The 25,985-nt window shown below is 42.2% G+C and overlaps 1 protein-coding gene across 1 annotated transcript in view; it reads left to right on the top strand.

Moving 5' to 3' along the window:
* The window catches only part of MRPL42 (mitochondrial ribosomal protein L42), a 58,362-nt gene extending 38,905 nt beyond the window's left edge, over positions 1–19,457 (top strand). Inside the window, exons 2-5 of the mRNA XM_075342441.1 lie at positions 8,383–8,440; positions 14,620–14,704; positions 15,272–15,429; positions 19,323–19,457. Of these exons, the coding sequence (XP_075198556.1) occupies positions 8,383–8,440; positions 14,620–14,704; positions 15,272–15,429; positions 19,323–19,368 (347 nt within the window). The 3' untranslated portion in view covers positions 19,369–19,457. The remainder of the gene's footprint in view (positions 1–8,382; positions 8,441–14,619; positions 14,705–15,271; positions 15,430–19,322) is intronic.
* Positions 19,458–25,985: the final 6,528 nt, after the last annotated feature.

Below are 25,985 nucleotides of genomic sequence, written 5' to 3'. Positions count from 1 at the left end.
TGTAGAGAGAGCCCTCTTCTGACTAACCACCTAGATGCAGACTTAGGCATATGAGGGGTTGTCTTGCTAAATTCTACTAAAAAAGGGGGCTGAAAGCCCGTACTTACGAAGCGCTCACTGATATCCTAATCAGGCACGAATACTAATATTCTTTATAGCAAGATACTATTTATTTTAATAGCACATGAATAGTTAATGGTACATAGGCATTTAGAATCTTATACAATAACAGAAATATGCATCAACATTACCGTTTGTTGTAGCAATCCTTTCACATCGGAGGGAACTCGAGTTAATGATAAGGAATCAACATGGCATCTTGCATCACAGGAGCAGTGCGTACACTTCAATGTCCTGGAAGGTTTCCCTAACATTAAGCGAGTCCGGTGTATTTTTTATAGGAAAACTTTGTAGGTTGTGTTTAAATGGTCACCAGCATGTGACAGCTGAGTCATGTTCATGTAACTTGACCACAAACTGCTGTGGGCACCAGCAGCTTCCTGCACATTTCCTGCACATTTAGCCAGTTGTCAACTGGCCGACCACAGTTTGACCATAGTGTTAGTGAAATATTGCAATGAGCCGTAAATTTCATATGCAAGCTTCCTTAAACCTGTCTTTAAGCCAACGACAAGTTTCCGGTAAGTGGAACTGTAAATGTGACTTCCTCATGGTCATCATAGTGAAATTGGTTATCCAAAGGACATCTCTTTGATACTGAATTATTGATAGGTCAAATAATATCTGGGATCACTCCTATCTTTTGATTATGATTCCTATCTAATCACACATTCTTTCAGTCATATCACATTGGTATCACAGGGGTTAAGCTGCCAGGAGTTCTACATAGATACTATATTTTCTCTAAAAATGCATGTGAGGTTCTTGGCACACAATCTGATCAAATTGTGTGAGCCCATCTGCCAACATCAAGGCGACCTCTTCAGATGGGTCCCTACACTAACTTATCACTAAATCACTGACTAACTGGGACTGTCACATCTGAGATTATTACTACCATTTTTACTATTACTGCACTATTACTTTTTTAAATGTCCATCTGTTATTATAATTTTCTTTTTTTATCATTTTTCTACCTTTGTTCAAATTGTTGTATTAAAAAATCCTAATAAATTAAGACTAATGCTTTTTGATCCAGAAGAAGGCAAAAACCCCAGGACACGTTCAGCCAATTTTTGTCACAGGGGAAAAATTCCTTCTTGAGCTCGGGAAAAGGCTATCAGTCCTAGAACCCTGGATCAAACTGCTGTTCGACCTATTACTACTGTTATTTTCTTCATATTTTTACTACTTTCTTATTATCGCTCATATTATTGTTCTTATTATAATTGCCACCGCCATTTTTGATGTTTCAGTCTAGAGGTCCCAGCAGGATTTTTTTTCTTTCATCTTCTTCCCTTTTCATTTTTTTCTGACATCGATTGTCCTGGATGGCTCAGGCTGTTCTTCTCGCCGTACTGCATATATTTTCTGGGCCTCGGGGCTGGTCGGCACCAGGCGTTGGGAAGACTAGATTAAATTACAAGGATTAATAGGAACATCCGCATACACAACAACCTTATAATAAAAGAAACAACAATGTTGTCCTTAGTTTTTTCACTGACCTCCTTCTTGAAGAGCGGTGATGGTAGCGGCTTCATACAATAGGCCAGTCTTCTTAGTTTAGGCTATGAACATTTTCTGCGGCAGTTCATGCAGCAAAACTGCGGCACAGGGCCTCAAAGTGGAAATCCTGAATCTAGGGAACAGTCGGCCCTCACAGACTGATGATACTACCTGGTCCAATGCTGGCACATGATCCAGTCCAATCCATGGCGTCTTCTGACCTCTTCGTTTTGTTGAAATTGTATCAAAATCCTATAAAAGAGGAGCAGAGGTTGTAGGGACTTTGATCCATATTTCTGACTTGGGTGATAGTTCTTGAAAACACTGAAGAACATTGTCTCTATATTCAGGGGCTGTTGTGGACGGACGAGATTGGCAGATGGAAAGATATTTCCTGTTACATATGTGATCAATTCCACTAAAGGGGCTGCCTGATGGGACAAGTGGTGGCCGATACCTCCTGGTGTGAGTGCAGATGATGGATGTATCGCCACCTAGTATCTGGTGTGAGTGCGGGTGATAGATGTATCGTTGCTCGGTATCTGGTGTGAGTCCGGGTGATGGATGTATCGCCACCCGGTATCTGGTGTGAGTGCGGGTGATGGATGTATTGCTGCCCAGTATCTAGTGTGAGTGCGGGTGATGGATGTATAGCCGCCCGCTATCTGGTGTGAGTGCGGGTGATGGATGTATAGCCGCCCGGTATCTGGTGTGAGTGCGGGTGATGGATATATAGCCGCCCGGTATCTGGTGTGAGTGCGGATGATTGATATATCGCTGTCCTGTATCTGGTGTGAGTGCGGGTGATGGATATATAGCCGCCCGGTATCTGGTGTGAGTGCGGATGATTGATATATCGCCGCCCACTATCTGGTGTGAGTGCGGGTGATAGATGTATCGTCGCTCGGTATCTGGTGTGAGTGCGGGTGATAGATGTATCGTCGCTCGGTATCTGGTGTGAGTGCGGGTGATAGATGTATCGTCGCTCGGTATCTGGTGTGAGTGCGGGTGATGGATGTATTGCCGCCCAGTATCTGGTGTGAGTGCGGATGATGGATATATCGCTGTCCTGTATCTGGTGTGAGTGCGGGTGATGGATGTATCGCCACCCGGTATCTGGTGTGAGTGTGGGTGATGGATGTATCGCCACCCGGTATCTGGTGTGAGTGTGGGTGATGGATGTATCGCCGCCCGGTATCTGGTGTGAGTGTGTGTGATGGATGTATCGCCGCCCGGTATCTGGTGTGAGTGCGGATGATGGATGTATAGCCGCCCGGTATCTGGTGTGAGTGCGGGTGATGGATATATAGCCGCCCGGTATCTGGTGTGAGTGCGGGTGATTGATATATCGCTGTCCTGTATCTGGTGTGAGTGCGGGTGATGGATGTATCGCCGCCCGGTATCTGGTGTGAGTGTGGGTGATGGATGTATCGCCGCCCGGTATCTGGTGTGAGTGCGGGTGATTGATGTATAGCTGCCCGGTATCTCGTGTGAGTGCGGATGATTGATATATCGCTGTCCTATATCTGGTGTGAGTGCGGGTGATGGATGTATCGCCTCCCGGTATCTGGTGTGAGTGCGGGTGATGGATGTATCGCTGTCCTGTATCTCGTTGGAGTGCGGATGATGGATGTATCGCCGCCCGGTATCTTGTATTAAGTCTTATACCTGAAATCTCGTGCTGATCGCTGGTGTCTGTCTTCACACTCAGATGAGGTGTAAGAAACTGAGGATAAACTTTTTATTTTTTTCTTCAAGCTGAGCAGTTCTATTGGCTGTTTATAAATGCAGTTACCATGGTGACAGATGCATCTGCAGATTTAAAGGGACAGGATGCAGTCATTGTGCTACAGTACATTTTACCATAGATTTCATATAACACTGTATATTACATGGAGCTGCTCAGATAATGTGTGGGCAGACGCTCCTGTATCTCTTCATGTATTATGTAAATTTACTTAGAAGAGCTGTAGAGATATCTGGGGTAAAATTACTTGTGTTGTGAATTGTACGTGTATAAAGAAGGCCTGGAAGTGTCTGTAATGGGCCGAAAATTGTGCTTTTATGTTCAGATCAAATCTAAGTATTTTTTTCTCAGTGTTCCTATCAACTTTCTGCCGTATTTCCATCACAAAACATTGTTACATATAGCTAGGAGATGCCATAGCAATCAGACCATTGGGGTCCATTCAGGGGGCAGAGCACTGAGGTCCCTTTTGGCTTTTCTTCTGCAGTCAGTCCCCCTGGCTAGAAGACTGTACGTGACAAAGTGAGTGCACCCCTCACAGTTTTGCAAATATTGTATTATATCTTTTCATGGGACAACACTGAAGATAGGACACTTTGATATAATGTAAAGTAGTCGTACAACTTGTATAACAGTGTAAATTTGGTGTGCCCTCTAAATAACTCAACACACAGCTATTAATGTCTAAACCACTGGCAACAAAAGTGAGTACACCCCCCTAGGTGAAAATGGCCAAATTGTGCCCAAAGTGTCAATATTATGTGTGGCTACCAGTTATTTTCAAGCACTAAATAAATAAATGCCACAATCGCTGTGAAAAGTAATTACAGTATACTATTTTTATATTGCAAAAAAGTAAATGGAAGTAGCCGTTGGTAGAGGACAGATTCCGTGTCCAGATCTGTCAGATAATGGAAAAAAAGACAACCAAATAAGTACTACCGCGCTACTAAAAGCTGGAGTCCAAACTACTTGAGTTAGGAGGTGTGGACCCTACAGACAAAAGGGTGCTAATAGGAAATATAGTATATCCAGGGGCGTGATTAACCATGGTTGCAGAGGTCACCATTGCGATCGGGCCCGGCAGGTTAGGGGCCCGTGGTCGCCCTGCAGATCAGCAGCCAGCTCCTTCCTGTGAGAGGGGAGCTTCGCTGTTCTGTCGCATACCATGCGGCCGCTATATGACCCAGTGCCATCGCCACTAACATTGGCCCCCTCCCCTGTCATCGTACACAGCAATGATAAAGCATCAAGCTGCCCGCGCCGCTCCATCATTCTCCCCCTGTGCCTGGGCGTTGACATCACTCCTGTGCGACTGCTGTGTGAGGCATGCGGAATGCTGGACGGGAGGACAGTGACCGGAGCAACAGGGGAACGAGGAGAGAGGTGAGTACTTGTTGGTTTTTTTTTTTTTTGTTTTTTTTTTCTTTTCTTCATATAAATTAGGGAGTACACGGTGGCCAGAGACCTGGGGGGGCTGCATTATACATGGAGGCCTGGGGGGCTGCATAATAAACATGAAGGACACCTTATTCAAGGACTATAGGGGTGCATTATACATGGAGGACTATGTGGCTGCATAATACAATATGAAGGTTTATGGGGCTGCATTATAATACATATAGGACTATGGGGGCTACATTATATTATATGGAGGACTATGAAGGCTACCTTATACATGGACTACAAGGGTGTGTTATAAAACATGGAGGACTATGTGGTGCAGTATAATATATGGAATACTTATAGGGTGAATTAGAATACAGGGAGAACTATGGGAAATGCGTTATAATACATGGAGGACTATGGAAGTGCATTCTAATATATGAAGGGTTATGTGGGACCCGCTATACTATATGGAAGGCTATGTGGGGGCCATTATAGTATTTGGAGAACTATATACAAGGGGGGGACAAAGATACAAGCATGGCATGGGAACGTTTTGTGCTGAGGGAAAATAGCTCTTTCCCTCAGCACCCAGCTTTCCCATACTCTGCTATACATCTTTCCCTCAGCACCCAGCTTTCCCATGCTCTGATATACATCTCTCAGCACCCAGCTTTCCCATGCTCTGATATGGGAAAGCTGGGTGCTGAGGGAAAGATGTATAGCAGAGCATGGGGAAGCTGGGTGCTGATAGAGGGATTTCAGAGCATGAGAAACCTGGTTGCTAAGGGTAAGAGCCGAGTGTCAGCGTCATTATCCTGTACCCCGAGTGTCAGCGTCATTATCCTGTACCCCGAGTGTCAGCGTCATTATCCTGTACCCCGAGTGTCAGTGTCATTATCCTGTACCCCGAGTGTCAGCGTCATTATCCTGTACCCCGAGTGTCAGCGTCATTATCCTGTACCCCGAGTGTCAGCGTCATTATCCTGTACCCCGAGTGTCAGCGTCATTATCCTGTACCCCGAGTGTCAGCGTCATTATCCTGTACCCCGAGTGTCAGCGTCATTATCCTGTACCCCGAGTGTCAGCGTCATTATCCTGTACCCCGAGTGTCAGCGTCATTATCCTGTACCCCGAGTGTCAGCGTCATCATCCTGTACCCCGAGTGTCAGCGTCATCATCCTGTACCCCGAGTGTCAGCGTCTGTATCCCGTACCCCGAGTGTCTGTGTACGTGGAGTGGGGGGGGCCCATCAAACTCTAGTTACGCCACTGACTGTGTGTAATACTATATATGGGCTACACTGTGTGTAATATATGGGCTGCGCTATGCTGTATGTTTTGGAAGGGTTTCAGCTTTCAAAAGAGTAATTTATGAAACCAATGGATGAATTTAAAGTCAGGTTATAAGCTTTTATTTACATAACATGGATAAGCGACAGAACTTCTGTCAGGGACTGTATATAATATATTTTATATATAGTGTATATGTGCCCTGCCTGCAATATGATACAGGGGATGTACAGTATATAATATATGGTATGTACACTGTACAATATATGTATATACACTGTATAATGTGTGCCCTGCCTGCAATATAATACAGGGGACTCACTGTATATATGTTATATACACCATATAATGTGCAGCCTGCATGCAATATGATACAGGGTACGCCATGTATATATACACCGTACACTGTACGCCCTGCCTACAATGATTCAGGAGACGCACTGTATATAATATATGGTATGTACACCATATAATGTGTCACCTGCTTGCAATATGATACAGGGGATGCACTGTATATATGGTTTATACACCGTATAATATATGGTATATACACTGTATAATGTGTGACCTGCCTGAAATATAATATGGGGTATATATTCTGTAGAATACTGTATTTTCCTTAAAATATGACAGGGCCTTATTTTATTTTTTTTTTTTGCTCTGAAAGATGCGCTAGGGCTTATTTTCAGGGGATGTCTTACATTTTCCCCAGGAACAACAATCCATATTTATTCATGAACAAAAAAAATCAGCAATTATTCAAACATAATCAGTCATCACATTCTGGAATATATAACATTTTGTGCTAATCCTATTGCTGGGTCAGATGCACATTTTCTTATCTGATCTGCTATTCTCATGGTGCAGAACCAGTCATACACCATATAAACAATGATTAAATTACTGTTTCCATTTATTTCTCTTTGTAGTGCCAAGTTCACCCTAAAAAGAAAACAGTTACGTCTTAAAGAATTTCCCATATCAGACCCCACACAATTGCAGGGCTGTGCACGTTAAATATACACACAGAAGCATGAGCTGCAAACTACCTGGATAAGTAATAATACACCGTGCATAAATAGTTAAAGGGAATCGGTCACCAGGTTTTTGCTATCTCATCTCTGAGCAGTATAAGGTAGAGACAAAGACCCTGATTCCAGTTATGTCACTTACTGAACTGCAGCTAAATTTATTCTTTTTTATTCTTGTTTTATCTGCTGCAGATCTACTAGTTCTCTGAATGCTGAGCTCTTTATAACCCCACCCACACCACTGATTGGTAGCTCTCTGCTTAAACTGTGCCTAGGCAGAAAGCTGTCAGTGTTGGGGGTTCAGTTATACACAAGTTATAAATATGTAGGGCGGCATGGCAGCAGGTCTACTAGGCGCTAATGATAATCTCCTCGTGATAAAACAGTGATTGTTATCAAAACTACAGCAAGCAAATTAGTAAGTGACATATCACTGGAATTAGGGCCTCTGTCTCTTCATTAGACTGCTCTCAGGTTAGGTGGCAAAAGCCTGGTGACAGATTCCCTTTAATCTACACTGACAAGTTTCCTATAGGAGAGCAGTGGGGAGTATAGCAATGCCCGGAGTATATTCTCAATAGATGGTAAGCATAAGAGGCAGACCACAAAGGTAAATGCAAACCATGAGATGCAACACAGCCCCAAAGTGAGCCATAAATAACATGTATAGGTAGTAATACGGGACGGCACGGTGGCTCAGTGGTTAGCACTGCAGTCTTGCAGCGCTGTGTTCAAATCCCACCAAGGACACCATCTACAAGGATTTTGTATGTTCTCCCCGTGTTTGCGTGGGTTTCCTCCGGGTACTCCGGTTTCCTCCCACACTCCAAAAACCATACAGTAGGGAATTTTAGATTGTGAGCCCCAATTGGGACAGTGATGCCAATGTATGTAAAGCGCTGCGGAATTAATAGCGCTTCATAAGTGAATAAATATTCTATATTATTATTATAATACACGTAGTGAATGAGATTATTAAATACCCTTCTACACAAGTCTCATTAGTTTCCCTTTAATTATCATTATAATACAGCAGATTGAAACAACAACGAATGACAAAGTAAAAATCCTATTATCTGCTGTGACTTCGGCAGTACCTGCGGAGTATAAATGGCGATCATATGAGAACCCCATTAGTGGAGACTACTTTGCTGTATGGTAATATTTTTTTTCTGCTATCATCCAAGGAAATAAACACCCATAACCTAGCCGTAGCAATATGTTTTCTATGACACCATGCATATAACTTGTGATTGTACATGATTTGACAATGTATTTCTTTTTTTTCTTTTCTTCATAGACCAGTGCCTACTACATCACGAGTCTTCCTATTCTGCCCTCCCTGATGATTATAATTGGTATGTGACCTGAAATCACACTGATGTGTATTGAAATTGTGATCTACCTGAAAATGCGCTGGTTAAAAATGGAAAAATCTTGGAAAATCCAATTGGTAAATCTTAACCCATGTATCTGAGAGATCTATATGATCCTGCAACGACTCCACTTCCCAGTGCTCGAGAGACTTGGAGTAGAAAAGGGGCATGCAAGATTATGCCTGCGTGCGCTTGGTATATGTTTGGTTAGGGCGTCCATGCAAACATGTTTATAGGCCCCTATGCACACGTTTGCATTAGCATACCTCTGTTATAACACTGCCTTATTTGTAATTGAATTAAAGAGAACCTTTCACTACATTTTTCATGTTGAACTGGACACACAATGTAATGGTGGCTGCAAAGTGGGATCTAACATTTCTTTTATTACGATTTATTTTTGCCTTCCATTACAGATGTATTAGCAATGAAAGTATTGGTTCCTCATGGGTTAACTTTTAGGGCCAAGTGGGTTTTAAATCAGCTAGTTTTCATTGGGTCTGTGTAGGTCCCCCCCCCCCATATGAGATGCTTACCAATCATAAGCAGAAGAAAGGGGGGAAAAAAGCGATCAAAAATACAAAAGAGCAATCAGATTGATCAAAATTGATTTTTATTAGATATAAATATATTTTATCAATTATTAGTGATACAGGTACTAATAGAGACAACTCTGCATGCCTCAGTTGTTAAACAGTTAACAGAACCGCATCATTATTTATATATACATATAGAAAAGTCCATATACATATATCTGGGCTCAAGAATCATAATGGGCCATACAAAAGGGACCTAGTAGAAAATAGAAAATACAACTGCAATGCATAAAATTAGAGATCACTAAGGGTCACTCTTGGTGCATGAAGAAGATATAGTGAATCTATTAGCATTATTTATAATTCAAAACCACTAGGGGTCACTCTAGATGCACCAAAAGGTATTAGGCTATGTGCACACATTGCGTAATTGCATGCAGTTATGCTGCGATCTGCACCGCAGCGTAACTGCATGCGTCCTGCGTCCCCTGCACAATCTATGGAGATTGTGCAGGAGCCGTGCGCACGTGGCGTCTTAGTGCGCAGCGCTTCGGCTGCTGCCCGAAGCGCGCGTTCTAAGAAGTGACATGTCACTTCTTTCCTGCGCTCTGCCTGCATCCCCCACCCTGTCTATGGGAGGAGCTGCAGTCAGAGCGCATGGAATCGGCTTTTTTTTTTTTTTTCTTCATTCCGGACTGTTTCTGCAGCGATTTGAAGCGCACGTGTGCTCTTTAAATCGCTGCAGAAATTTCTGCAGGGCCAGTACGCAACGTTTGCACATAGCCTTAAAGCTATGAGATCTATAGTTTAGCAAGAAATTTGGACACAACCAATATAAGATTAGTCCATATATGACCCGTAGAAAAAAGGCACAATTAAGATGAAGTTACATAGCAGATAATACAATTATTACATGATTGAGCCCATAAGAGCAGTTTACCGTTGAAAGCGTGTGACACCCGACACGTGTTTCGGTTTCTTCGTCAGGGGGCGTGTCTAAGAGACCAAGCGGGAGGTTTAAATACTGCCCACCTCCAATCGCCATTCAGCACCCATCCTGACGTGTGCGTCGTCATGGTAACTCACTGACGCGAGGCCAGCCGCCGCGTCACGGATCATCTGACCCAGGGCAACACGTGACCCGAGTAAAGAGGAACCGTAGAGACACAGCAGGCTGGGCAAGCGTCGGAACACCATGACCACCGCGCGTGCAGGTGCCGGGCCTGGATGATTATCCATGCAATAGAGTTAATATTAGACATAGCATTAGAATTTAATGAGGAAGAGAGATTATCCCATATAGTGAATACAAATACATAAATATGAAAATAAGTCAATCCACAATATGCATCATTAGCTAGGAAACAGCATACAAAAACCAGCAACAGATATGCGATGATCAATAAATACACCCAGCAATCTTATAAATCCACATACGCATAGAATATGGCTATTATTCAGCAAAATAGTACTGAAAGAGACATATTATATGTATCTCATTATACTAAGCATTACAGACCCAAATCTGCTCTATTTGATATAGCTCTGAACAAAGTCCATATTATATATGTCAATTTATATTAGACATTACTGAACAAGGTAGACCATTTTAATGAGTAATCACCAACTACATGTATTCCGTAAAAAACGGGGCAAATTTTGTACAGACGACAAATCACAATTATATTGCGACGCTGAAGGTCATCACATAGTCCCCCATTCTGCTTCTAGGCGAACCCTCTTCTGCTTAGCAGTTTGAAGTGTGCACATAAAGTTGTTGTATGGTCAAATACTCCAATAATACAAAAGGTATATGTTATGCTTGCTAGTTGTCATATCCGTTCCCCACGAACCAAATCCCTCCTCATGGATTCAAATATTTCCACTTGTCACTACAATAAAATGGTCAATTAGACAAAAATTAACACCAAATTAAAAACAAAATGCAAACAAGGCATATATTAAATAGATTTTAGCATGCACATAGCCTAGAACGATCAGCATCTCCACATTTATAGAAACGACGCAAAGCTGATGTTTTCATTGAGGCCAGATGGATGCACAGTGCCAAGTGTGTATATCCATCTGACCTCAAGTTGAGCCAGTCACCTACTAATTTCACCCCCTCTGATGCCCAAATTCAACTGATCAATTCCCATAACCTTTAAAAAGGTTGCTATTGGAGAAATGATAGTTACGAAAATGTTTCGGAATGGTTTTAAGGCTTGCAACATCCGTCTCGTTGCGAGCAGCCTCAATCCCCAACACATGCTCACGAGTTTGCACCTTCAACTGACGTGTTGTAAGTCCATATAAATTTTTGGACACTGATAAGTAGCGTAGTAGATGACTGCTTTAGAATTACAAGTAATTCTCTTATTAATCTGATAGATTCTACGATTCTTAGCGGCAGTGAAGGTGCTCTCGTGGCATATGTTGGGGCAGGCGACACTCGCCACAGGGAAAACACCCAGATTGTACATTTGGTTTGAACTTCCCTAAAAAGGTCTTATCTTCTTTATCACCCTCATAGTGACTATGAATAAGATGGTCTTGCAAGTTTCTAGACCTACGCATGGTGATAGATAGGCGTTCAGGAGTGATTTTATTTAAGGTTGTGTCAGCCTGCAATATCGGCCAAGCCTTGTTAAGGAATTCACGTATAGAGGGGATTTGGGAATTATAGTTTGTGATAAACCGGATCTGGTCGGTCGACCCAATCATAAGCAGGCAGAAACACTCAACAAAAAGAACATGCCCCCATAATAGCTTGGAGCAGGCTTCTCCGGTGTGAGACATGTGATGTCAGACAGCCAGATCACCTGGTCTAACCACCTGTATGACTTAGTAGGTGCTGGGAGTAGAACACAATGACTAGCACTGTTTATTAGTGATGAGCGAGTATGCTTGTTACTACTCGGTACTCGCACGAGTATCACTGTACTCGGGCTACTCGGCGGGTACCGAGTAATCTCGCGATACTCGTGCTGTACTCGTGGTCTTCATGTTGGCGCTCTTTTTACAGCCATCCCTTATGCAGGGATTGGCTGGCAGACCACTGCAATGCCACAGCCCTGTTACTTGTGGAATTGCAGTGATTGGCCGGCACGCACAGCATGACCGTGCCTTTAGCCCGACACTTCCCCGCTCGGCTACGGCCCCTCCCGCACTCCACTCCGCGTGTATATATATATATGCACGCTTACACACACAAGCACGGTTTTTTTTTTTTAATTTACAGTTTTATGGTTTCTACATGCTGCCGGGGGTCATTTCAGAATAATACTCGGGTCTCCCATAGGTTAACATTGGGCTCGGTGCTCGGGCCGAGTACACGAGTATTTTGAGATGCTCGGCCCGAGCCTCGAGCTCCCGAGCATTTTATTACTCGCTCATCACTACTGTTTATATGTCTCACAAAGGAGGAGAGCTATTACAAATTTCTGTGAGTACTGACGCTTTTTTTTTTTTTATTTTAACTCTCAGCTTCAGATGGGCAGTACAGCAGAGGTGACTGTGCCACAAGAGGAAGAAATCTTATAGAAGAGTTTGTAATGTGACACAGCTAAACTGAGCTGTAGTGTCCCTCGCCCACACACACTGTGTGACCTTATTTGAAAGATATTCTCCATCTGTTATACTTTCAGAACCTTATAATCATGCACAAGGTTAAACCAGAAGATCCGCACTGTCTAAGCGCTAAGCTATGGTGGGGGCATGTTCATTTTCTCGTTGTGTTTCTACCTGCTCATGATTGGTCAGCATGATACAGGGAGAAAAAGTACACACCCCCAGTGAAAACTCTGACAACACCTACTTGGCCCTAACTAAAGTTAACTCAAGTACTGACAGGTACTTTGATTGCTAATCTCTGCAATTAAAAGGTAAAATTTAAAAAAAAAAAATTATTTTGCTATGCAATCCCTATTAAACTGGTTGTCCAGGTCAATATGAAAAATATGGTGAACGGTCTTCATTAAACCAAATGTTCTTTAGCACTTCATCCCATATTTGGTTGTAATATTAATACAATTGTCAATAGGATTTGTGAAGTTCTACGTAGCCATTGTCAGTCATAGAATCCAGCATGGTGACCTAGTGGTTTGCGCTAATGAGGTTCTGGGCTTACGTCTGAACAAAGTCATAATCTTTAGTTTGATTTTTTTTCTATCTGTCTTTGTGGGTGCCGTGACGAAAAATGTTTATAAATCGACCATTATTAAAAAAAATATATATATAAAAATTAGTGTATGGTATGGACACAAGACAAAGGCACCGTAGAATAAAAATAACAAACTTTACTAATGTAACACATGACATCATACAGCAATGAAGAAAATGACTATTATGAAAGCCCAAATTGGACCTATTAAGAGGTTAAGTAAACTTGGAGCAGAGGTTACATCACTGACATGGCTCCTCAGAGTAGGGCAGATTCCTAGGAACACCTAAGGCTGCTTTCCCAGCATAGATCACTAACCACATGGTAAATGGCATAATTTGGGAATGTTATGCAAGGTGTAGATGCACTAAGCAAGTGATAATGTTTCTGTATAGTAATTACCCTTTTGTTTTTTTTTGTTTGTTTTTATTTCACCGCTAGAGTGGTGGTTTAAATCTAAGTTCTCCTGTCTTAAGCGGGTTTTACACGCTACAATATATCTTACGATGTGTCGGCGGGGGTCATGTCGTAAGTGACCCACATCCGGCATTGTAAGTTACATTGTAGCGTGTGACAGCTATGTGCGATTGAACGGTAAAGCGTTCAGCGCATACATGTCGTTCAATTGCTAAAAATTGAACGTGAGGTTGTTCAATGTTCCCGAGGCAGCACACATCGCAGTGTGTGACACCCCGGGAATGATGAACAGATCTTGCCTGCGTCCCGCGGCTCCCGCCAGCAATGCGGAAGGAAGGAGGTGGGCAGGATGTTTACGTCCCGCTCATCTCCACCCCTCCGCTTCTATTGGCCGGCTGCCGCGTGACGTCGCTGTGACGCCGAACGTCCCTCCCACTCCAGGAAGTGGACATTCGCCACCCTCATCGAGGTCGTATGGAAGGGTAAGTACGTGTGACGGGGGGTAATCGTTTGTGCAACACGCTCAAGAAATTGAACGTGCCGCACAGGGGCGGTTGTGATCACATACGATATTGTATGCTTAATCGTAACGTGTAAAGCAGGCTTTACATTCACCTTCCGATGGCTTTACCTTCTGTCAACACCTCACCGGTTGGTCTCCGGGGATTTGTGACCTGCCTGCTTACTCCAGTGTTTCATGATGCAAGCTGGAGTTCACTCTGCAATGTAAGTCTATGGGGACCTCATTCTGGCACTCATAGATTTGCATTGAGAGCCTATGATGTAACTTCTGACCAGTCAGATGTAAAAAGTCACAAGATGGTGGCTCAAGACCAGACCGGTGCTGAAAAAGTATGAAAATGACGGAGGGTACTTGTATTTAAAGCGCCACTCCAGCGCTGAAAAAAACAACCAGCCAGAGTGGTGCTTTTAAACTTACTTGTGACATGGTCTTCACATTAAGCCTGAACGATTACAGGTTCCTTGTGATAAAGATTCTTACTCTTCTTTACCCCTCAATTTACATCTCCACCATCCTTTTGTAGTGAAGTGAAGCTGGCCCAGACATCAGACGGAAAAACCATTGTCTGCTACCATCCATCAGTGGATATTCCATATGAGCACACCAAGGTAACTATGTAGTCTCTTGCGTTTGATTACGTCTAAGGTAATTTCACGCTTACCTGCATGGTGCACATTTTGGCATACAATTACAAGATATGAGTGCGGAGGATTCTGCAGCCTCAATTGTCTTTAAAGATGAAGTAAAGTAAAATGGTTAAGGGTACGTTTACATGTCCAAATGTAGTGCTCATTACATTCAGTCTCAATATTTGTATGTCATATATACGAATTGCACCCTGTGCATTGCCAGGGGTAAAATCTGTACCAACGATCTGCAGATCATCTACCCTGTTGCTACTGTAATACGATGTGGATATTCTGCTGCCAAAATCAGACCGAAAATCTGCAGCATATTCGCCACATGTGAATATGTCGTGATTTAGTTAATATTAGCAGATAACTTAAAAGACTAACCATTATGACCTCACTTTTTTGGTACAAAGCTTTTGAATTTAGTTGGAAGTAATGACATTCATAACTATGGTCATGCAGACTGTAATATCGGTGGTAGAATGTGCAGAAACATGTTATGAAGCAGAGTCTTATCCACTGTTACTTATCTTCATTCCGTAGCCTATTCCTCGACTAGATCCATTACACAACCAGGAAGAATCACACAAGCAGGTACTAAAAGCCAGACTTTACCAAACGGAGGGTAAACCAGCGCCAACTAAAGAAGAGCTGAGCAAAATGTTCTACACCACCAAGCACAGATGGTACCCTATCGGACAGTAAGTTAGAAACACACCTTGATGTACGGTATATTGAGCTAAACTGAGAATTGAGTTCTGTCTGGCTTAAAGGGGTTATCCCACATCATTACCAACTATACAAAGGAAATGTATGATCACTAGGGTCTGATAACTGTGCATGGAGCGGTAGTGCGCATGTGTGACCACTGTTCCTTTTACTTCTAAGGGAACTATGGTGAATAGAGCAAGTTGACACATATGCGCTCTACTGCTCCACTGAGACAAGAAACAAGGCTGCTGTTCTCAGGATCAGTGGTCATATAAGCTCATTAATTGGAGTTTATCACCCTCAAACTCCAATTAAACTGTTAGTACAGCCCCTAAAAAAATGCCTATACTGCCTACATGCCTATACTGTAGATTTTACTTATTTTGCTGTCCAGAAAAAAAAAAACATTTTGTTTAATCTGTAAATTAGGGCTCCTTGTTGCGCTCTTACTGTGGCCAAGAGCTCTGTGGACCCTTCCATTCCCTCAGTTATCATGGGGTGCAATGTCCTTTTAGGTCACAGCGCTCTGTTGCCCAGACTGAGTGCTACCTTAGCCAGATCCCACTTTCCTCGCTCCTGCCACACAAATACAACGGTCAGTGTAGCAGGAGTCGGCCAATGACCGAGCGAGGAAAGGGAGCATGCACTCCAGGAGTGTTCGTGTGCATGCGCGATTCAGCTAAGGCAGTGCTCACTTTGGGCAAGTGTTTTTAATCAACTAAGGGAGAGTGCGTCCGTGTTAATTGAGGGGATGAAATGGGGTACCAAGGAGCCCAGATTTGCATATTAAATTTAGCTTTTGTTTTTTTTTTTTTCTCCCCCTGGATAGCAAAAGCCATAAATCTAGAGTTCTGGCATGAATTTTATAGGGGCTTAAGTGGGCTTTACACGCAATGACATTGCTAACGAGATGTCGTTGGGGTCACGGAATTCGTAACGCACATCCGGCCTCGTTAGCGACGTCATTGCGTGTGAAACGCAGGAACAACCGTTAAACAATTAAAATTACTCACCTAATAGTTGATTGTTGACCGGTCGTTCTAATCCCGATTATCGTTGCTGTTGCAGGACGCAGGTTGTCTGTCATTCCTGTGGCAGCACACATCGCTACGTGTGACACCGCAGGAACGAGGAACATCACCGTCCCTGCGGCCACCCGCAATAAGGAAGGAGGTGGGCGGGATGTTCGGCCTGCTCATCTCTGCCCCTCCGCTTCTGTTGGGCGGCCGCTTAGTGACGCTGCTGTGACACCGAACTGTTTGCTGGCCACAGCGACGTCGCTAGGCAGGTAAGTCCGTGTGACGGGTTTTAGCGATGTTGTGCGCCACGGACAGCGATTTGGCCTGTGACGCACAACCGACGGGGGCGGGTGCTTTCACCAGCGACATCGCTAGCGATGTCGCTGTGTAAAGCCCGCTTAAGTCTCCTATATGCCTTACTACCAGTTTAGTTGTAGTTTTGGGAATGACCTACTCTTTTAAAACTGATTATCCATTATACATAACCCATATTCTACATAATTACAAACAATCTGCATTGCAAGCTCCAGTATCCATCAAATGTCGATTTTTTTGTGAAGCAGTTAAAAATGTCACCATATAGGCTAGAATATTATCTGCCTCTTTAAAGGGAACCCATCATTCGCACCATGAGCAGCATGAATCAAAGCCCGGCTGTGCTATTACAGTCCGGTATCCTTTGAAATGCCACAGCGCTTCAGAGTAGAGAAAACCCTACAATGAAAAGTCGGCTGGAGACAGAGATGAGAATAGTCTGATGTGGTTTTAGGTCAGCTTGTCTCCGTCGTGCTCTAGTTGATTGACAGGTCTTTCACTATGTACATGCTGCAGTGATTCAGAATACAACGTAAACCGCTCCAATCACAAAGCCAGGCTCTGATGCATGCTGCCTTTGGTTCTGTCAGCATGAATCTAGGGATAGGATCCCTTTTTTAAAGGGGTATTTCACTACTAGGACAACAAACGTCTTAATTACACTTACACTCACTTCTGGTACCAGCGGCATTTCAGTGGTGTCGGCACTTGCTCACATGTGCCCTGCAGCCAATCAGCGCCAGCTTCACTCTACCGTCAAATGAATCGGACATCAAGAAGAAGACAGAGTTGTGGCTGATCTCTCAGTTCCTCTTGATGTGTGATATGTCTGAAGGTAGAGTGAAGCCAGGCTTATGTGCCATAACAATTTCACTTGAGCCCCGAAAATGCTGTCACCGGCGGAATGGCATCGGGTATAGTGTTGTTGCTTCATTTTGGGGTAAAGATGTTGATTGAGATGGGGTTGTTCAAGTAGTGGACAACACTATTAAGTAGTTTCTGGTAATTTTTAGCAATGATTAATTACATTAGAAAATGTGAACATTAAAGATTGGTAGAATTGGCATAACTTTATATCTTTTGTAGTCAGTCGTTCATTATATAAATGGTCTAAGGCTGTGATCACACTTAAAGGAAACCTGGGATGTTAAAAAAAAAAAAAAAAAAAAAAAAAAAGTGTATGTATATATATATATAAAAAAAAGAACTGTTAAAGTTCCAATTATGGAGTTAATGTGTAGGTTAATGGCGTTCTGATGCCGTTCGGTTGCCGAACTGAGAACCCCGCTGCCAGGAGGAAGTGCACTTTATTCCTCTTGGCAGCCTCTGATTTTGTCATAAGGATGCAGCCGACGTTCAGTGCATAGTGAGCAGAGGATGTAAATACGCTCCCAGCACTGACTGAGATCTGGCTATGTACTGATGTAATATAGAGCTGGCTGTCAGTCAATACAGGGGGCGTGGTTACAGCCACTGTACAGTAACTGAAGCTGTGCCAGCAGCACCCCTATGACTGACAGCTTGTGGCTACCAGGAGCAATAATTTAATTTCTTTCCGGTAGGCTTTAGAATGCTATTAACCTGAAGATTAAACCCATGTCTACAGGTTAATTGTGTTTTGTTTGTTTGTTTTTTTTTACTTGACAGATTCCCTTTAAGTCTGCTAGATTTAGTTGAGTTTCCATTAAACATTCCGCTAATTTGGCCAGCATGATTGAACATTGTGCAGTACAATTCTAAAGGCGGTGTTACACGCTACGATTTATCTGACGATATGTCGTCGGGGTCACGGTTTCTGTGATGCACATCCGGCATCGTTAGCAACGTCGTTGCGTGTGACACCTACGTGCGACTCCGAACGATCGCAAATAGGTTGAAAATCGACACATCTTTCAGTTTCAAAATATTGTTCGTCGTTTGGATCGCAGCAGACATATTGGTACGTTTGACACCCTGCCAACGACAAACAACATCCAAACGACCGCCTTGGTCAAACAATATATCGCTGATCGCTGTTGTGTCATTTGTGAGATCGTTAGGTGTGACCGCAAATAAACGACCTATGTGCGATCTCGTCACATCGTTTAAGAGATCGTCAGATAAATCGTAGCGTATAAAGCGGTCTTAAGTCTCACAAATGGCAGAAAGCATAGCATCCCGACATTAATGGGGTCTGTCATTGTCTATGCATATCCATCACAGCAGTCATGGCTTTGTTACAAATAGAAACTATGATGCAAGCATGATCAAATCGGGAATACTTCTCCCTTTATACATTCATACAATGCTGATATTTTACCCATTCCCCATACATATAGTATGCATGTTTTCTAGAAAAGTTCATTGTAAAAGCCCAATAAAAGGGTCCGGCATCTCTGACTCCATATCAAGAATAGTGGTGGCTCTCAATGTGTAAAAATTCAATGGTGAGCGCACAGGCAAAGCCTGCTTTCAGTTAGCACATTTACCAGTGGATAGAAAATCATCGCGCTGAGATTGTAAGAAATGACTAAACTTGTTTTTTTTTTTTTTTTTTTGCATTATTCCAGGTATCGTAGAAGACGAATAAAGAAAGACCCTCCTAAGGACCGCTAATTGAGATGTGAAATTTCCTGCATGGATTGTACAAAATGTCCATACTGCACACATCAGATCTATAATAAAATATTCCATTTTGTGATAAATTTTCTGAAGCTTCACACATTGTGTACTCATTGATCAGCTGCACTTAATAATAATAAGATGAACAAATATCAGTACAATCAGGTCATGTTGAATTTAACATTGGGTGCAACTACATAGAAACTTGTCTACAAAGGATACTGTCAAGACCCACTGTATCAGCATGTGGCTGAAAAGAACAGACCCCTGTTTAAAGGATAGACTTTGGTTATGGAGATGTAAGGCTGCGGTTTTTTTGCTGCTTTTTTTATGCTTTTTTTTTCCTTGCAGATGTTAATACTGCAAAGAATAACATATGCTAGCAAAGTCTATGAGAATCCTCACTTGCTGTGCACATGTTGCAGGTTTTTTTTTTCCTTACAGATTTTGGTGCAGAAAAAATCTGCAGCATGTTAATTCTTTCTGCGGGTTTTCCTGCATCTGATATAATCCCCTGCACTGCTTGTGCTCGATCACTGCAGTGGATTAGATCTGTCAGTGCTGCATTCGCAGCACTGACACATCCCCTCAGACACCATGTATCAGACATGGTCTGTGAGGCTATCTGTAGCTCAGTAACCCGGGGTCATCATGGTGACGACCCAGGTTTGCCATGGCAGCGATCGGGTCCCTGTGATCGCAAGTTGTAGATGGAGAACAGCAGGGGTCCAAGAACTGAACCTTGGGGGACACCAACGGATAGAGGGTGGGATGATGAGGAGGTGGTGTGAGAGTGGGAGACGCTGAAAGTTCGGTCGGTTAGGTATGAAGAGATCCAAGATAGGGCCAAGTCTGTGACGCCCAGAGAGGAGAGAATCTGTAATAGGAAGGAGTGCTCTACCGTGTCAAAACCAGAGGACAGGAGGAGGAGGACAGAGTAGTGTCGCTTGGCTTTGGCAGTTACTAGGTCATTGCTGACTTTAGTTAGGGCAGTTTCAGTAGAGTGATGTGGTCGAAAGCCAGATTGTAGCTGGTCAAATAGTTATTAGTATATATAGTGTGTGTGTGTGTGTGTGTGTGTGTGTGTGTATTTTTATATATATATATATATATATATATATATATATATATATATATATATATATATATATATATATATATATATATATATTACAGTCGTATGAAAAAGTTTGGGCACCCCTATTAATGTTAACCTTTTTTCTTTATAACAATTTGTGTTTTTGCAACAGCTATTTCAGTTTCATATATCTAAACTGATGGACTGAGTAATATTTCTGGATTGAAATGAGGTTTATTGTACTAACAGAAAATGTGCAATCCGCATTTAAACAAAATTTCACCGGTGCAAAAGTATGGGCACCCTTATCAATTTCTTGATTTGAACACTCCTAACTACTTTTTACTGACTTACTAAAGCACTAAATTGGTTTTGTAACCTCATTGAGCTTTGAACTTCATAGGCAGGTGTATCCAATCATGAGAAAAGGTATTTAAGGTGGCCACTTGCAAGTAGTTCTCCTATTTGAATCTCCTATGAAGAGTGGCATCATGGGCTCCTCAAAACATCTCTCAAATGATCTGAAAACAAAGATTATTCAACATTAGTTGTTCAGGGGAAGGATACAAAAAGTTGTCTCAGAGATTTAAACTGTCAGTTTCCACTGTGAGGAACATAGTAAGGAAATGGAAGAACACAGGTACAGTTCTTGTTAAGCCCAGAAGTGGCAGGCCAAGAAAAATATCAGAAAGGCGGAGAAGAAGAATGGTGAGAACAGTCAAGGACAATCCACAGACCACCTCCAAAGACCTGCAGCTTCATCTTCCTGCAGATGGTGTCAATGTGCATCGGTCAACAATACAGCGCACATTGCACAAGGAGAAGCTATATGGGAGAGTGATGCAAAAGAAGCCGTTTCTGCAAGCACGACACAAACAGAGTCGCCTGAGGTATGCAAAAGCACATTTGGACAAGCTAGTTACATTTTGGAAGAAGGTCCTGTGGACTGATGAAACAAAGATTGAGTTGTTTGGTCATACAAAAAGGCGTTATGCATGGAGGCAAAAAAACACGGCATTCCAAGAGAAGCACTTGCTACCCACAGTAAAATTTGGTGGAGGTTCCATCATGCTTTGGGGCTGTGTGGCCAATGCCGGCACCGGGAATCTTGTTAAAGTTGAGGGTCGCATGGATTCAACTCAGTATCAGCAGATTCTTGACAATAATGTGCAAGAATCAGTGACAAAGTTGAAGTTACGCAGGGGATGGATATTTCAGCAAGATAATGATCCAAAACACCGCTCCAAATCTACTCAGGCATTCATGCAGAGGAACAATTACAATGTTCTGGAATGGCCGTCCTAGTCCCCAGACCTGAATATCATTGAACATCTGTGGGATGATTTGAAGCGTGCTGTCCATGCTCGGCGACCATCAAACTTAACTGAACTGGAATTGTTTTGTAAATAGGAATGGTCAAATATACCTTCACCCAGGATCCAAGAACTCATTAAAAGCTACAGGAAGCGACTAGAGGCTGTTATTTTTGCAAATGGAGGATCTACAAAATATTAATGTCACTTTTATGTTGAGGTGCCCATACTTTTGCATTGGTCAAATTTTGTTTAAATGCGGATTGCACATTTTCTGTTAGTACAATAAACCTCATTTCAATCCAGAAATATTACTCAGTCCATCAGTTATTAGATATATGAAACTGAAATAGCTGTTGCAAAAACCCAAATTGTTATAAAGAAAACAATTAACATTAATAGGGGTGCCTAAACTTTTTCATATATATTAGAAAATGACCTAAATATGAGCCACTTATTGATTTGAAATTGCAAAATTAAGGGGCTAAAATATAACCTTTTATTCAAGAAATTATAAAAACCCTATGAAAATAGGTATGCTACCATAAGCAACTCGCGGGTTGAAAAAACATTTGATCAAATTGATCACAAATTGGCCGTCATACATATAGTCGAGTTGCCCACCCAGAGACGCTACTGATATATAACAAAGAACAATACACAAACACATCACAAAAAACAAATTGTGTTGTTTTTTTCCCCCCAATTTCCCCTATTGCTGAACCCCTCAAATCTCCCTAAATTCGTCCTGAAGGGTTTCATCAATACAGACTCATCAGGGGACATCTGTGCATATACGGGTAAGAGGTTCTATGTCCCACCTCCCACACAAAATAGACTGAGGACTGTATTGATAAAACACTTCGGGACAAATTTAGGGAGATTTGAGGGGTTCAGCTGTAGGGTCAGCTGTGGTCTGCCCTTGTAAGGGCAGAAGTCATTGGGATGGTAGGCTTGAATGTTTCCTAGACATGTACAGGGTCAGTGATGTCATGGACACCTGAGCACCTATATTAAGGAGATGCCGATTCATCCCACACCCTACTAATCCGCTGTAGATGTTCATACTATTTTATTCATACTGCCAATGTAAACCTTTGGGGCTGTATGAATTGTTGACCACTGTCAATAATAACTTGAGTTGTTTTAATATGTATTTTTCTATATAATTGCACCTACAGGACCACTGGTCTGTTTAGGGTCGGGGTTTTTTTTGCAATGTGTTTAGTGTATTATTCTTTGTTATACAGTGTGTCCACCCATATTGAAAATTGATCACAAATTGGCCATACATTCAATCGAGTTGGCCTACCCAAAGACGCTACTGATATACAGTGTGTCCACGCATATCCTGTCCACTGCCATTAAACTTGAGAACAGCGGCAGCTATAGGCATTGAAGTGGTGTCTAGGTATAGTAAAGTAGCCATGCGCTACGTAATGAAACCACCTATAGTGCCACCTGGTGGAAAACAACAGAGTTAGCATTTTTATCTCAAACGGAACGAGATAGAGAAAAAAAGTAAATTACAAAGTTGTAGGGCATCATCAATTCAATACGAATAGACACCTTGCATACAGAAATGCTATGATTAGAACGTGTAAAACTCACAAGGCTGCGGACGTGAAGCGATAGCTCATGGAGACCTTCCTACAAGTCATTGGGTATGGTTGCTGTGGAGTGGCCTCCCACGCTCACCTGACCTGACCCCCCATTGGACTTCTTTCTGTGAGGTCACATCAAACAGGAGGTGGGGGGGGGGGGGGGGAGTCATGGGTTTCATATCATAGCATTTCTGTATGCAAGGTGTCGATTCGTATTGAATTGATGATGCCCTACAACTTTGCAATTCACTTTTTTTTTCTCTCTCATTCAGTGTTCGAGATAACAATGCTAACTCTGTTGTTTTCCACCAGGTGGCGCTATAGGTGGTTTCATTGCATAGCGCATGGCTACTTTACTATACCTAGACACCACTTCTATGCCTATAGCTGCCGCTGTTCTCAAGTTTAATTGCGGTGGACAGGATATGAGTGGACACACTGTATATCAGTAGCGTCTTTGGGTAGGCCAACTCGATTGTATGTATGGCCAATTTGTGATCAATTTGATCAAGTTTTTTTTCAACCCAGAGGGGCTTATGCTTGCATACCTATTTTCATAGGGTTTTTATAATTTTCTGCATAAAGGTTATATTTTAGCCCCTTAATTTTGCTATTTCTATTAGTAATTATAATCATATAGATTTCAGTTGGTGCTCCAAGTTCTATGGTGTCGGATGTTTCAGGAGAACTTGCAGCATAATGTCTATTTGCTTCTAGTTCCTTCTTCCATTGAATTTTTAAAGCACCAACTGTCATCTATCTGAATAATGGGAATATCTGTCATCACTAAATAGATTGTCTGTAAAGTGAGAGAAAATGATCAATCCAGAAGAAAGCAGATTGCTCCAATGACATATTAAAAAGTTTCTTATTTTTATGTGCACTATTGATTAATGAACTAAAAATGAAAACCAACGGTTACTCTAAGGTGATTGGAAGGATAGTCAAGAAACTAATGCAAAGTGGAAATCTGAGTCCTCTAAAACTGCTCTTTAACATGTTCCCATTAATTACCCTGCTAAAATAAAAAACTGATCAAATTTGGTATCGCTGTAATCGTACTGGCATAGTGAATCATGTTACCATGTTGCTTTTACCATACAATGATTGCTGTAAAAAGTAACCCTAAAAAAAGTCAGAATTGCATCATTTGTGCAATTTCATCACACCTGGATTTTTTTCCTTATTTCCCAGTGCGTTCTATGGAAAAATGAATGGTGACCTTCAAAATCACATCTCATCCTGCGAAAAAAAAAAAAATAATCCAGATATATTGGGGGTGGAGGGGAACATTAGAAAAAATAATGCCCCTTAAAACGGATAAAGTGCAAAAACAAAAATTGGATACATTGGAAAAGTGTTAAACATTATAGGATGAGGTGAAGGAAAGAGGGAAATTCACAACACTTTCCACTATTATATTGAAAGACTTATTCTTCTTTATTGAACAAATGATTCAAACATCAATTTTAATATAGTATTGCGCATGTACTACCGACTGCGGCATTTTTGGCGTTTATCGTGTCCATAGTCATAGCTTATTCACAAAATTAGGGGAAATAATCTACTACCACCAACATCCCATCAGGTGGAGACTTGATACACGCTATAATTAAAGGGAATCTGTCATCATGGTTTTGCTACCTAATCTGAGAGCAGCATAACATAGGGGTAGAGATCCTGATTCCAGTAATGTTTCAGTTACTGAGCTGTTAAGTAGTTTTGATAAAATCATTGTTTAATCAGCAGTAGATTATCATTAGAGGACTACTTAGTCTGCTGCAGGTAGTCCAGCATATTCATGAGCTCTGTATAACTGCCAGATCTACAGGAGAGAAAACATTGATTTTATCAAAATGACAGCAAACAGCTCAGTAAGTGACACATTGCTGGAATCAGGGTCTCTGTCTCTACATTATACTTCTCTCAAATGAGGGCGCAAAAACCTGGTGGCAGATTCCCTTTAACAATTTGAAAAGCACAAAAATATTTTATGTAGTGTGATTTATCATTTATTTATTGATTCACAACCATTCGTAAAATTTCCCATCTGATCGTTAAGTAATTAGTTTAATTTTCCAGGAAGCTTCTCTTGGGGGCAGGTGTAGTTGGCCATATTTTCGGTCTGTGTGCGATCCGACAAACGAGATTGCACTTGGACAAATGTTAGTCTATGGGGCTGCTCACATGTCAGACTTTTTCCTCCGATAGTGTCTGAGGAATAGTTGTTGCATGTCCAAATTTTATCCAATTATGCAACTCAGCGAGTGTGTGGAAAACATTGGGCTCCATTGGTTGACAGCTGAGTGCAGTCTGGTTTCTGTGGATTCACAGAATGGAGAAATGTTGTTCTTCATCTTCCAATCCGAGAGAATTAAGCCTGCTTTGCACATTACAATTGATTGTGCGATCGCACCCGCCCCCATCGTTTGTGCGGCACGGGCAAGTTGTTCCCCGTGTCGCACAATCCTGTAACCCCCCCCCCCGTCACACGTACTTACCTTCCAAACGACGTCGCTGTGGGCGGAGAACATCCACTTCCTGAAAGGGGAGGGACGTTCGGCGTCACAGAGACGTCACACAGCGGCCGGCCAATAGAAGCGGAGGGGCGGAGAT

Source organism: Anomaloglossus baeobatrachus, chromosome 4, assembly GCF_048569485.1.
Source record: "Anomaloglossus baeobatrachus isolate aAnoBae1 chromosome 4, aAnoBae1.hap1, whole genome shotgun sequence".
NCBI classification, from domain to species: Eukaryota; Metazoa; Chordata; class Amphibia; order Anura; family Aromobatidae; genus Anomaloglossus; species Anomaloglossus baeobatrachus.
This window is presented reverse-complemented; position numbering and strand designations above follow the sequence as displayed.